The 15,403-nt window shown below is 43.7% G+C and overlaps 1 protein-coding gene across 1 annotated transcript in view; it reads right to left on the bottom strand.

Annotated features, from left to right (window-relative positions):
- Positions 1 to 11,036, bottom strand: part of map3k5 (mitogen-activated protein kinase kinase kinase 5) — a 66,725-nt gene extending 55,689 nt beyond the window's left edge. Inside the window, exon 1 of the mRNA XM_041958308.1 lies at positions 10,063 to 11,036. Coding sequence (XP_041814242.1) covers positions 10,063 to 10,495 — 433 coding nt within the window. The 5' untranslated portion in view covers positions 10,496 to 11,036. The remainder of the gene's footprint in view (positions 1 to 10,062) is intronic.
- Between the last annotated feature and the right edge of the window lie 4,367 nt (positions 11,037 to 15,403).

The following is a 15,403-nucleotide window of genomic DNA, read 5'->3' as shown; positions in this document are numbered from 1 at the left end:
TGTGTGCTAATATTTTTTTTTTTTCAGTACTACTACTCTACCATTCTTACAGGGCCACGGCATACTTCATATAATGTATTTTCCCTTGCAGGTTAAGGGAAAGATAAAATGTTTGCATGTGTAGGTATGCGCCCTGTTTTGGCCTAATAACACTTCATGTTTGTGCAAATGGCATCGCACTGGAATGCTAAAAGCGCTGCAATTACTCTGCGACGGCACTGTTTACACTGGTCACTCGGGGGCCAGCTGTGAAGTCCTGCAGCTTTATTGTGCTTGACTCTCAGGCGGCAGGAACAGGACAGGTACAGCACGTAAATAAAGCACTCGTTACAATCAATTACATAACAGCTAAGCATAAGATGTAGTAACCATGGCGACTCAGCAAGGCTGTAAGAGATTCGAGTGAATCCCTCAGTGTGCTGCTGCTGAGGTTTGCCCCCTTATCGCTGATGGAGAGGGAGGGAGTGCAGAGAGCATTTCCCCGGAGCTCGTCCCACACAGAGGACAGAGTCACAGTGAAATCACAGTCTCTGAGCTCCACCGGAAGTCGTTTCCCCCCCTCTTTTTCCTCCCCCTTCGAAAAGGAACCTTGGAGAGTGCAATGCCCAAATTGCCCAGGCAGCGGGGGGTTGTTGTGTTCCTCCTGGTGAACACCTCCTGTACTCGTGCCACAGATGATGTTTTTCTGCTGTCAGGTTGAAGCGACGTGCAGGATGACAGAGCTGCTCCAGACTTGGACTCAAGACAGACTCGAAAGCGCCCTGTGGATTTTTCTAGTAAACAAACACAGCTATGTTTACATCCGCCGTTCCGCGTCCTTGAAGCGTTGCAAACGCGTTGAATGCATTTCTGTCAAAGACGTTTTTATGCTTTCATTGTTTCTATGCGTGTATTTTGGACTAGTTTCCTTCCTGCCTCGTCTTGGCCCGTTACTACCACTGCCATCAGAGAATTTTGTTCTTTAAGCAGTTGCCATTGACTACTACTACTTAATTAATAATCTATATCTGTCTATATATCTACATATATCAATGCACACATAAATATCTGCTAGTAGAGCATGAGATGCAAACAAAATAGAGCCCTATTAATCAAAATATTTAAAAAAACCCCAGGGTTTCTTTAAGTTTGTCACAAAAATAAGAATTTGAGAGTTGACTTAAATCTTTTTCCTTTCATATTTCAAGTCAAGCTTTGACCTGCTAAAATACCACAAGCAACAGCATTGCAGCCTGACCTCAGTTTGCTCATGACCTGCCTTCAGCGTCCTCTTTAAAAGACTTGTGATTTTGACACTTAGAACGGCTCTGCAGGGTCTTGGTGCTCCAAGATGAAAATCTAATCATACTGCAATTTTTTATTGAGTTCTTTGGGAAGCAGGTTTTGTTCAAAGCATGTCAGACACAGGTTATCAGATTTTTGCAAACTTTTTAAGATCACAGAAACTAGCGGTGCAACAGCTCAGAGTAAAAACAAGGTGGTGCATGTTCGCCCCTCTGGGAGACGCCATTAATCATGCAGGATGACGCGTTTACTGTTGCCGTTTGGATTGTTTTATTTGCTCCTTGAACGTGCCAACTGCTCCTTCACCACACTTTCAGCAAACTGATGAGAGGAGAACAAACAAAATGCACAAAATACACATCCTCATGCACATGCGTCGCTGTCGGCCGAAAGGCAGCGTGGAAACTGTCTCTAGAAGCGGCCCAAACATCTATAATGAATTCCAAATCAGTTTCAGCTACATGAGAGGCCAAAAAGCCACACAAAGTGTAAACAGCCAGTGGTGACATTCTCCCAAAAAAAACAAGCCTGGGAATGGAAGAAAAGCACCATGCAAGTCTTTCAACTGAGCATTTCTGCCTACAAATACATCCCTACTCCCAGAGGGTCCTGTGGGAAATACTAGACAATGGTTATTCTGTAGTTTAGGTGCCCTGCCCAGCTCAGACATTAATGCGCCATGATGCAGGAAATGAGACCAACCAGTTGCGCCGTTCCCCTGGCCGACTGACCTTTTTTACCTCTGCTCTACTTAGTCGCCTTCTCACACAAGAGATTTTACAAACCGGGGCGGCACAGCCCCCGAGGGGGGGGGCTGAGAACAAAATGTGAATTCATCCACGGCTGACAAACACACAGGGAGAAACCCCTGCTGCCGTGCAAGTCGCCCCGACTTGCCTGCCTGATTTACTTCCTGCTTTCTTTTTCGCCGAAAAAGAATTCAGTGAAACAAGGGGGATTTGTGTATATGCCAAGTAAACAATGTCCCCACCTCATCTCAGTTACCTCACATGATAGGATTGAGGAGCAGTTGTGCTTATTTGCATCATGCTGCAGTGAAATAAAGCTGCACTGAACAGGAGGTAGTTGAAAAATCCACCTGAACATCCTGAAAGTGGAACAGATGAGACTTTTCCACCTGAAACAGCAGAAACTTCACATGCCAGCACGGTTGATAAAAATCTCCATACTGTTGGCCCATATTCCCAAAACTACTGCAAACTGTGTCAGACGTCAGCTTGTGAAACTGCTTGCTGGCGTTCTGAAGGATCATTTGGCCTTCAGATTTTTAGTTTTGCTACCAGCATGGCTCCAGGGAAGACGATGGATTGATCCATCCATAATATCTCTATTAGATGACTTGCCATTATTTTTCTTCCCACACATTCAAAGTTCCAACATAATGAATCATAATGACTTAAGTGATTTTTTCTCTAGCGCCACCATGAGGTTGAGATTTGTGGTTCTAACTGAAAAGTCTAAACAACTATTGGATGGGTTGCCCCTTAATTTTCTATGAAGCGGCATCATTGATTCACCAGAAATAGCATGAAGCCCACGTACTATTTAGTTCATACTAAGGTTAAGGACATACAAAAAAAATCTCACATGCTATTTTAGCAAACTCAGCAGTATGTTAGTTCGTATGGGGCCCTGTCTTAGTCGTGTTGGTACATTCAGGGGCGGATTTTCCAGAGTGTCGGTGTGTTTACACGTACAGATAACTTAATCACAGTGAATAACCACATGACTTGCAGAAACCTGAAATAACCTGAGTTTACATAATTTGTTAGAGAGTTAGTGTAATGTGCAGAGGGGTGTTGGCAGCCTACAGTAACCACAGCGTCTTTCACCCTGGGCAAAAAGGTGACTGACATCTGGCTTTTTTCTCGGTGGGTCGACATAATCAATGCAACACCGCAAAAAAAAAAAGCAGAAAGGCAAACTCATCTACTGGCGATCAATCTGTTGTAAAAAGCTGCAAATACCCTAAATGTGTGGCATAACAGTGGTGCAAGTTTGAGAAGAGCAAAGGAAGGAACTCTAAACTTTCAGCGCACCTTCACAAACACCCAATGGCTTGTATTTTACATAGGCCTAGTAAAATTAAACTATTTTTCTGCCCCCACGTAAAAAAGGTTTCTCACCTTCCCACAACCACCCTCGTTTACTTTCATCAAACACACAGTTTTGCATCCAATTCACTCCGTGACCTTTAGAGGTGCATGTGTAGAATGAAAACACTGAATCAAACAGGCCTAAAGCTGCATACGTGAGAAGATTACTGTAGAGAGCGATGAGAAACACACCTCCGTCATTAGATGCGGGAGAGCGCATGCGTTTTTATGCTGGTGGAGATAACAACATCAATTTATTAAGAGGTCTACGTGAGAAAGAGGGTTTTTTTTTTGTACTTTACAAAGGTCAGCTGGTAGAGAAACTGTTATTCCTGCTTCTCCAACAATAGTTTTTATGATTGCGCCACAAATGCATCCTCAGAGTTTGTTTTTCAGCTCTGATATTTCATCATTCCCACTGTAAATCAAAAGGATTGTCCTTAAATTTTGCTCATCTTGTGCAGCTCCCATTATCCTTTTCTCAGCGGAGTGCCCATACAACAATAATCCTATTGATCTTTTGGGGTTGGTAGCGCCAGTGACTGCATACCAGCGCCTTATCATTATGATATATGAGTCATTCTCTCTAACCCTCCACTGTTTTCTAAAGACGCTGTCTACCCTCTCCGGGTGCCTTTCACCTCAAATGAACTCCTGATAAGACCTGACAGGGAGCTTTGATACGCCGCGTCTCCACCTCCTGCCATTTTCTATGGAGCACTTATGACATTTACCCCGGGGTTTATCCAGCAGAATACTGCACTTACAACATGTTCAGTGTGTACGATGAACACCGTCTTTACCACCGTTTGATGTTGTAATGCTGCATGCAGGGCACAAATCAGTCTGCAAAACATGCAAAGAAGAAAAAAAAATCTGCAGTAATGTGACAGTTAGCTGGTAGCTTCCGATTCAGAGTCTGCACTACACTTCCTGTTGAGAAATATCAGCATGTGTTTTCCTCACTGACATTGTGTTTCTGCCTACCTCGCCCACCGAGGTGAAGCCACTTTTCCCCGGACGCCAGCGAGCGACCTGTGGGCTAATTCCTCCTGACCTTGTGCTCTCCAACCGCTGACGAGCAGCCAAGCACGCAGAGTAAACAGGAGGGAGGATAAACAACTTAGCGGAGTGCCAGCTGATGGGATTTCAGAGTCGGGAAGCTGAGTGCACAGTCTTATGCTGGTGAATCCAGAGACGCTCTCAGCAAGAGGCTGTCAGCTGACGCCCGGCACCGTTGACACTGAACGTTAGTGGGGCCTCACCTGCTGAGCAAGGACTACATCTGCGGCCTGTTTGGGTTTATTGTTAAGGTGTTTTTTTTACTTACTAAAATACTTCAAACTGAGGCCACACCATTAAAGATCAATAAAAAAACATCAAATAACGCCTCATAAAGAAACTGCTAAAGTCAGCAACTTTTAACATTTGCATACTTTCGCAGGACATCAAAGTAAACCATGTTTTTTTCCCAATAAAGGCCCATTTCTCATCAAGATTAACTGTCTGAGTATGAACTGCCCCACAAAATAGCCATGGTTTACAGACAGGCCTTATGTGACCAAGCTGCAGTAGTTAACTGACAGTTAGCAAGCTAGCTACCACGGAAAGCTTTTTTCCCCTATTCAATAATCCTTAAATAAAAAAGTGAACAACCCTGAGAAGAAAATGCCATGGGGACTCAATGCTAAGCTAAACTATGCTTAACTCATCTAAACACTTTGGGCTGGACGAGTGCTTGCTAGCATGCTCCTGGCTTGCTAGCTTGTTTGCTATTAGCTTGCCGGCTACAGGAGTTGACCAGCTAGCCCTGTGAGTAGCGCTGCCTATTTTGTGACATTTTGTGATGAATTTCGCTCCGCCACTTGTTATTTAAGGGTAATTTATAACATGAACACTTTATAGATTAAAACATTAACTGACTAATCGAATAAATGATTGATAATTAATAGGTGATGAAAATAGCCTTTAGTTTCAGCTCTGGCCTTGCTCAGGCACCTACAGAGTAAAGTGTTCAGCAGAAAACACTCCTCTTTTGCCTTTGTAATGATATAAATGTAATGTTTGAACAGCTAAGGGCCTCTGCAGGCAATGCAGATATAACCTACCTGTGAGAAAATGTGTTTACTTAGCGTTGTAGCGGCTAACCTGCTTTCAACAGCGCTCCAGCTCGCGACGGCTTCAGAGATCAACAGTGTGCCTCCCTCGGCCGTCTCGATATAACACCAAGGTAAAAACACAAGTGGACGGCCTGAAAACAATTTGCCACAGTTGCATCTGTGTTGCTGGCAGAGCGGCGAGCGGCTGAGGCAAAGCTGCTTTCAGCGCTCAGGAATTGTTTAAAAAGCCATTGTTCTCTCTGTAAATTGCACAGTAATGCAGTGTAATGATCAACTGGAGAGATAAAGCTCTGCATACCAAGGCTATGACCCAACAGCACAAGTCTGTACAATTGATCCCTGATAAATCTAATATTAGCCGCTGCATATTTAACACTGACAGAGGTGCTTTGAAACAGGGGGTGCAGGCACCATAACTTCTGAGCTGCTGCTTTTTAATTCAACAGACACAAAAGTTGCATTAGCGGCGGCTTGGAGCAGCTAGCTTGGCACTTAAGAGGTAATGTCATTTGAAACATATGGAGCAAGCCCACTTTACTGTTAGTACTTAATTGCCGCTGTGCACTCCGAGTCACATGTCCATCAATCAAGCTCGTTTTGCTTGCTCCCCTATCAAGGTGATCAAGGGAGGAGGGACGACTCTAAGCACTGAATCCTCCTGACTCATTGTCTCAAGTACCAGATGGGCCAATTAAATAACCGTTTTTCTAAATCTAGGCAAGCAACAGCAAAGACGCTGAGCAAATGCCTTCAATGCACAGCGTGGCTGTTGTTTTAAGTAAGACAAATTGAAACATCCTCAGCTACCTGCGACAGCATTTACATTTGTTTGGATGGTTTTAATTATTTGGATTCTGGGACTGGCGCCATTACATTACATCACCATCATCATTTCTCTGTATCTTCAGCCGCCATTTACAACTGCTGGACGCAGACCCAGAAATCCAGAATCCAGCCAACACAGGAACTCATTCTCCCTCCGCAGTTCAACAATGGTGCGGGGTCAGCAGCACAGAAGCAGCCTGACCCCCTTTAAAATCACACCGAACCATCGTGCACTTTGCTCAGTAAGCGAACGTGTGCACTCAGCACTCTGCTTCAGCTCTGGGATTTTGCAGTCTGGGTTTCGATAAATTAAAAGGATGACTTGCAGCGAGTCAGGCCAGATGGAGGAGTGAACCAGCAGCCAGTGTGACAGACGCTTGCAAATGAATCGATCTGAGCTGCTGCTTTTTTTTTGACCCAGAAGAAAAAAAACTTCTCTTTGAGACCAGTGGAAGCAACCTCGTCATAGCCACACACACAAAACTCATCTTAATTTAGAGTCCAGCCATGTAATGCTTCCTTCACATGCAGGTGAAGGTAACACAGTGTATTCTTTGGTCATCAGTCCAAGATCCAATAGATAATTTAGAGAAAAAGCAACCAAAGATAAAAATTTAGAAGCAAATTGTCACATGACTGCCGCTGTGACCCACGAGCACAACCAGCCAACTGGAATATGACTCGCTGAGTCCACACTGTAACAGGCCAAAGCTTGTTTTCTGCTTCGCTGCAGACGGACGAGTTTCTGGCCATCACTGCTTATATTCTGTGTTTTTTTTTTCCCTCAGACGTTCATCGCTCAGTCTGACGTGACTCAAAACTGTCATTGGACACAGATTGCATCCACGACAGCATTCGATCCACACATTTATTAACCTGCAGCAGCATATAGAGGCCTTCACACTGTTAAACATGCCAAAGATTCCCAATTTCCAGCTTCTCAAATACGAGAATGTATTGCTTTTGCTTGTTTCATATCAATTTAAATTGAATATCTTTGTGTTTTTGACTGTTGTCGGGACAAAAAAGCGCCATTAGAAGACATCCTGCTGGGCTCTGGAACTTCTGATGGACATTTATCAATAAAGATCAAGAGTAAAAAATAAATAACACATTGACTAATAATGAAAATACTGGTTAGTTGAAGTTCCACTGCACAGAGTTTATCCACAGGAACAATAGCTGGGCTGCACGGAACAAAACCCCTGATAATAAGATATAGTCGCTCATTACTGTTGGCAAAAGCATCTACATTTTTTCCAAACATTTCCTGAGTATGGCGGCCCAGAGGCCGGACCATCAGCCTCTGCCATCTCCCAGCCAAACGTCCCCTTTGTCCACACTGTCATGTGAGGAGGACGTCTGAGGACAGCTCGCAGTTGTGTCGGAATCTGGGGAATCATCTTTCCACATTAACAGGGAGCCACAAACTTTCAGTCTGGCTCTGAGCTCATTGTTTAAACGTTTTTGTTGTCTGGCCTTCATCTCTGCTGCAGGAAGAGGATGAAGCAGTGTGTGTTTGAACAGATAGAGCAGCAGAGTGTTTCTGGGAAAATGCCTCTGCCCTCCCATGTGAATTATGAGAAAATTCCACAGTAGTTCAGAGGATGACGACCAAATGAGGAAAAAAAAAAATGTGTTTGCACAACTAACAACATTATGTTATGACAAGAAACAAACCGATATACAACTGTCTGCTCCCACTGGCACGCTCTTATTATGAAGGGCTCTAATGTCTGATGTGGAGCACTTCAATATCAATCGCCTATCGATTTAACTCAATCAGTTTCTCAGCTTCTCGTCATCCGCTGCTTCTGTCTTGGCCTGGACTGTGCTTTTGACCACAGTGAGGTCGTTTCCTGGTTAATAAAAAATCATTAGCGCTACGTCCCGGTAAACACTGGTTTAGTTATTTGGAGATTAAAAGATGTTAAGGCATCGAGGTGAAAACTGGGCTTGGACTGCTATTAATCTCCTTTATCCAATCATGTGTTCACAAAGTGGTGAACCTCGCTCCATCCTCGCTTGTGAACGACTGAGCCTTTCCAGGATGCTCCGTTCATACCCAATCATGATACGATCACCTGTTACCAATCAACCTGTTCACCTGTGGAATGATCCAAACAGGTGTTTTTTAACTTTCCCAGGCTTTTGTTGCTCCTGAAAAGTTGAAAACTTTTTTAGACATCCAGGTTACATCTAACATTTCAACTAGATTGATAAGAAGAGCCTTTGGGTTGCCAGGTTGTGGCGGGTGTTTGTCGTCTTCCCCCAGAGTGTGTACGACCTGGCAACCCCAAAGTTCTTCTTATCAGTGGCTCGTGACTGATGTGTAAAGCATTAGCAAAGTATATATTGGCCTTGATTAATGAGAGATTAATTACATTTTATAAGCCCTTTGTAAAGGCTGACTTACACGACTATTGTTTCAACAGATGGTTGTATTTCAGTGAAAAAGCAGGTCGTTGAAATGCTGCAGAAACAATAGTTTCACTTTTAACTAAATTTATCAGATTACAACCTGGATTCTCAGCCATCATTGACCTCCACATCACAAAAGCCACACTTTGTGCAGCTGTTAGTCTGAAAGGTTTCACACTGTCATTCATGTCTGTCCTCTGGATGAAAGTCCTCTGAGGTAAATCTTTGTTGTGTCTTATCACCGTGCAAATACGGTTGTAGTTCTGCTACTACAGCAGCCGCCTGGAGTCTGATGCATGCCCCATCATCATCACCATACATGCTGATATTTTGCACAGGTGCTGTTCTTTATAAGGCTTTGCGGTTCTTAGTAGCAGCCATCGGCATGTGGGCTATGTGGTTTCATTCCTGCATTATCTGCTGAACATATCCTGATCCCAAATATCTGAGTGAAATGCAAACACTGGCTGTTGTTCCTGGCCTGCCTGGTGCATTACAGCTGCTTTTTATTTGACCACACCACCCTGACAGGCCTGCTCTCCAAATAGTTTTCAGTGTTTATTACACAACTGAACATTTCCAGAGAGATTAGGAGCCAACTACTACACACAAGTGCTTTCAGCCAGCGAGAGGGTTTAAGGTTGTTTCTCTGCTCGTAGATTCCAGTGGAAAGTCCAGCCTCATGGTGCAACCCATGACACTCCGGCACAGGACTGGAGGCGCACAATGGAAGAGGGAAACTATGCGAGGTATTACAATCACCCCCACATTTGCGCAGCAATTTGAACAACCCCAATGATGCTTTCTTGCTCAATGGCTTCCAGCTTTGTTCAGTGCAGTGTGGAAACAACTGGGACGTGAGGGCTGCGGCCTCAAGCCCTGACATGCAGAGCTGTGTGTTGTGTTTGGGGAGCTCACAGCAACCTGTGCTGCTGGCAGACAGCGTCCAAGAGAGGTGGCAGCAAGGCCGCGACCTTTTACCCCGGACACTGGTTTGGAGGAGAGGCAAGCATTCCTGTGCCGTGCCATCACCAGGGGTGGCTGACTCTCACTTAGACCTATTGATCTTACAGTTTAATCACTATAATGGAGAGCAAAGATTGAGTTAAATCCTATTCAGTGCATTTAGATGATTGAGCTAAAACTCTCAACAGGCAGCGTTTAAGTTCAGGACTGATCAAGTCTAGAATGAGTTGTCACTGAATATTTAGAGGCTGTCAGTCAGCTGGGTTTCACCTGATGGAGGAAGTTTTTTGGGTTCGATTTCAGGATGCCGCTTCCCTCACTTGACTCACCTGCATTGTAGAAGCTGTCCAGCACCGTGGTCTCCCCAAAGTCCAGTTTACCAAAGTTCACGGTCTCCAGCTTGCTGCCCACCGTATCGCAGGCGTCCTTCAGGCACTGCAGGGCCATGCTCTCCGCGTTGTTCTGCTGGCTCGCCTCTCCGTTCACCACATAGGCCACCGTCACCGGCCTGCTTTTGGACGACTTCCCGGTGGAGAGCAAGCCCCCGCCGTCCATCGGGCAGCTCCCGGGGGTCGGGCTGAACCCCCCGCCGCTGACCACCGAGTCCTGCCAGAGAGTCCCGGCTGCGGGGATACCCGAGCCGCCGCCACCTCCGCCTCCACCGCCGCTGCCGCTTGTGCTTTCACCGCCGAGGTTCTCCCTGCCGGGACAAGCACCGAAGCAAGGCACCGGTAAGGATATCGCGTCCTGGTCTTGACTCATCTCGTTTCAAGTGTCACTCACTGCCTTAAAGTGTGGGTTGCGATGAGCGGCGTCTCCACCAGTCCTCCATGGAGAGCCAGCGTTACGCACGGCGGTTACCCATAGAGCCTCTGCACAGGCAACGACGTGCAACCGCGCTCCGTATCAACACAGGTGAAGAGTCTGTCAGCGGCAGAGGCGCAACTACACCTCATGCTGCATGTTTACTGGAGACAAACGCCCGATAACGCTGGCGGACACCGCAGGTCGGCTCAAGTCACGACAATGTTCCGAGCAGGAAAGAAACACAAGTGCAGGAGCCACCGAATCCGCGCATTCCTCTTCGGCTCTCACAACAGATCCATGCACTTCCCAAAGTTAAGCAACGCCGCCGGAATGAGCGCAGCAACGCCCACAGGAGCCAGGAATGTCACACGGTGTCGAAGTTACGCGCAGGAAAGCGTCGGAGCGGCGCGGCGCGGCGCAGCGCGGCGGCTCGTCAGCGCTCACAGGAGAAAGCGCACTGCGCACGCAGCGAGGCGGCTTTCAAGTGCGGGTGGACCCTGCCCAGTTTCCACTGTTATCTTCCAGTCCACACTCGAGCACTGGGCGGAGAGACAACAGCGGGAGCCTGGTGGAGCTGGGCGGAGACACGGTGGCCATATGTGGAGTTGTGTACTTCGGGAAAAAGGAGCAGTTCGCTGAAAACGACGCTCATCAGCAAAATATTTCCCAGTGGCAGACATTAGGAACCGGTGGTCACCAGCGAATCAGCTGATGCGATCAACACTTTCAGAAAATGAAAGTACTGGCATTTATTGAACATTAATCTAACTAGCAAACTAATTGTTTATGAGATCATTCATTTGTGAAAAGTTTCTCTGTGGCAAACTCTGTTTTTTATTCCCTTTGACAAATTACAGTTAATTTCAATTAAAAATCAATGAATGAATTCATAAATAAGCTGCTGCCTTTTATATGAACCGTTTGTCACCTGTTGTAACCTGGTTGTCCCTCTCTTTCCTGTCAAAGGAGGACCTCTTGTGGTGAAGACTTGATATTACAAGTCAGTACACTGCATCAGAATAAAAATATTTTCTTTTCTGTTAGCAAACATCACATTTAAGGTAAGACAAAGATGATTATAGCTTCCACACCATATGTGAGCAGCATTTTCTCTTCTTGTGCACATTAATTATACTGAATCCTTTTCTTCTTCTTCTTGTTTTTCTGTGAGATGAGACTGTTGATTCTGGTTTTGGATTCAAGAGCCTGAAACATGTCACAGTTGTTTTGTCTTAACTTCAGCTCTTTTTCCCAGCTTTCATCCCTTTTCATCAGATTAGCTAAACCATGACTAATTAGATCTAACAGATCTGGAGTCAGTGGGTGGATTTTAAAAAGCACTTTTTGAGGTAGTATTTCTTTAAAGAGCACCATACTGACAATCCCGTGTTTATACACAAGCCTCATGTGTTTTCTATTAAAGGTTGGGATTAGATTTAGATTAATCAATCAATCAATGTGTCCAAAATGTAGTCTTTGTTTGTAAATGCTGATTATTTTAGATAGATAGATAGATAGATAGATAGATAGATCTCATCTCATCTGTGCTTTCGTGTGTCTTTGTCTTGTTTTAAAAACATCTTTACATATTAGTTCAATATAAACCCACAAGTTACACCTGATATAAAAGAATCTGCAACTAGTTTCCTCTTAAGGATAAAAAAGGACTCATGCACAATTTAAAAAAAAAAGTTTTTTAGACCACATGAAGTTTGCACTTAGTTGTTCATTTATTTGCATAATAGCAATTAGAAAGTAAAATATAAAAAAGTTAGATAAAAAAAGACACTAAAAACAGATTAACAGCAAGGAAATATTTGTGCAATCAAAAAAATATACCAAAAAAGCTAAAAGGCTCATTGTTTGAGTTAAATTTCCACATTAAAGCAGCATTCATGTGCTCACCTGTGCAAACCAGAAGCCAAAAATATTGTTCCAAATAGAGACTCTGACAGTGAAGAATTCTTTAAAAACCTGGTGGTTGCATGGGAGTAGTTCAAAATGCTGACTATAGCTGCTGCAAAATACAGCTACTGTATGCAAAGGATGATATTAAGCTTAAAACAGGGTTTAACATGAGCACGCTGCAGGGAAATACAGTTGGTGATGCTGACAAAAAATCTGATATTGGAGGCTGACAGTTGCTTTTCTGTCTTTGCTGCTTTGGTTGACAAATGTTTACTCACCTTTCCAGAAAAACTGAGATAATTTAAGTTCAAGTTTGGCAGCTTTGGTGTTACATGAACTGCTTTCAGAGCTCTGAGCTCTCTGCTGGTCTGAAGCTGATTGGTGGCAGCAGTTAGACTGGACTTAAAACAGCTGAGTGATTCAGAGTTATTTTTATCTCCAGAGAAAACATAGTTAAAAAAAGGGTAAAGAGACTGATGAGCCAACCAACAGATTCAATAATGACTGTCTTGTCCCTTTCTTGCCACTAGATGTCCCACATTGACCACAGATTCACCCATTCATTTCCACTCAACAGTGCTCTCCTCCAGCAGCTCTCAGTGACAAGGCTGCCAAACCAAACACATCCAGCGGGCTGTGTTATTTCACTGCCTTTAAACACATCTGTCTGCTCTCCATCATTTAGCTGTGGGCAAATTACAGATAATCACGCCCAAACTATTTATGCATCGCTGTGTCTCTTATTGGCACTCAAATCAAGTGCTGTGAATGCTGAGGTTACACTGTTGTGAGTCAAATTACATATTATTGAATAAACTGAACATTTGCATTTTTATATGAAAATCTACTTTTTATTCACATCTTTCATATTTGCTCTTTCTCGTTCACACACAGACGTCTATCTGACATCTGCACCTACTGCTGACTGACTTTATTGCATTAATAAGACACAATTAAGACATAGAAACAGCAGAATGACAACAGGAGTATAACCACTATAAACACTAACAGTGGTCTTGCCTCTGCTTGATACATCTGGCACGCAGAGCTGCAGAGCTGCTGAGCTGCTGAGCCTCCACATCCTGCAGCAGGGCCTCAGAAAGTTTCTGGCTGCCGGCGGGCAGAGTTTCTCCTGAAGCTGTGATCCAGAGTTTTTCATATTCAGGGTGTTACAGAATGTCCAAACAAGGTGCTTGCAGTGACCTATGCTTGAATTAAAAGGTGCTTATTTTTGTTTGCTATATCCAAATCCTCAATGAATGAATGAATGAATGAATGTTGGAGTCTTGGCTGTGTGGAGTTTGCATGGTCTCCCTGTATGATTGTATGTAGTCACGGTCAGCTAAATGGACTGCTAGCTGCATGGCTAACTGAGCTAACTGGCTAATGGCAGCTACAGTTAGCATCAGTTAGCGATTACTTTAGCAACAACCGTGCTACTCAGTTAGCTCATGGATCGCTATTGCTATCCATGCTAATATCCATGCTATTGATTTGCATGCTAAAGATGTTGACCTTGACATGTGTGCTGGATCTGGTTACCATGGTAACATACTACATCAGATTCTTAACCACATCCCCATTCTGTGTTTGAGAAAGAAAGTGTTACTTCCTGAAAAACAGGAAGTAACACCGGCAGTGGGGGCTTTAAAGGAAAAAAATAAAACAGGAACACAGAATGGGGAAAAACATTTACGAGTCAGCAGCTGCTTCCATTCTGTTCACATGATAACAAATTCTGATTGGTGCAAGAAAAAAAGTGACATCACCTGTTTCTAACAGAGACACGCCCGCTCCAACCCAGTGAGAAGAGCCCAGACAAAAACACAAATACACCGATCTGATCTGTGAAATAACTGAAACTGGTCTGACGTAGGTAGAAATTCATGACAAACTCCATCTCTCATGGTAAGACCTAAGTAAAACTGGTTTTCAAGACCCTTAACTACCAAAATCTGGAGGCAGCACTGAGATGAGCAACTTGAGTTACATGGTGTTACTTTATCAACATAAGTACTTTGGAAGAGAAACTTTACTACTACAAACTTACTACACACAGTGTCAGTGACGCTCATTACATTAAACATTAAATTAAACATTTTTCGTTCATTAACCTTTTCTTTAACTTCTATTAAACCCCCAACTAATGCAAAAATGGGCAAAGAGGTGGAGTTGAGGCGTAACAAATGAAGCCTGGTTGCTTGTATGAAAGTCTTATATAATTTATTTATATAATTGAGTTATATAAAAATATATCCCCGTACAGTTGTCACCAAAGGAGGAAATTAGCTATATAGACCAAAACCGATTTTGTACCAGGATGTAAACATGTTAATTTCTGCTGTAAATTTGGCCATTTTCTATGGGGATTGACTCGCTTTTGGAGCCAGCCTCCAGTGGCCATTGGGGGAACTGCAGTTTTCCGCACTGGTTCATTATTTAGTTGGAGATGGACTTTTTTTTTTTTTTTTTTTTAAAGCTGTATTAATACATTTTTCTGGTCACTCAGGGGAAGTGAAACAAGGTGTAAACACATCATTTATCTGCATCATTAGCATTAAGTTGGATGAGTTTTTCAGGCCACCTGGTGAATGCAATATTCACCTTGCTTTTTTAGCTCTGTTTTGGCCTCTACCAACTCCTGAGGAAAATGTGAAGCTGTTTAGCTGCTAAATGTGGATTCTTCAGGTGATTATGGCTGCCTTCGATAGGTGCATTTTGCCATACTGTTAAATGTTTATTAATTACAATAAACTTTCAGTGCCTGCATTTCCAGAAAGTGAATAGTAAGACTAAATGTTCTAAATAAATTCAATATGAGCCTAGTGTTGTTTTGGAGTTTGGATGGGTATCCTCTGCTGCTAAAAACGAGCCCCGATGAGAGTGAACCAAAACAGTAAAGCTGTGTTCTGTTTATCCAAAACAATGAGCTGAAAGACGCTAAAAGGCTCTGCA

Source organism: Chelmon rostratus, chromosome 18 (genome assembly GCF_017976325.1).
Source record: "Chelmon rostratus isolate fCheRos1 chromosome 18, fCheRos1.pri, whole genome shotgun sequence".
NCBI lineage: Eukaryota > Metazoa > Chordata > Actinopteri > Chaetodontiformes > Chaetodontidae > Chelmon > Chelmon rostratus.
This window is presented reverse-complemented; position numbering and strand designations above follow the sequence as displayed.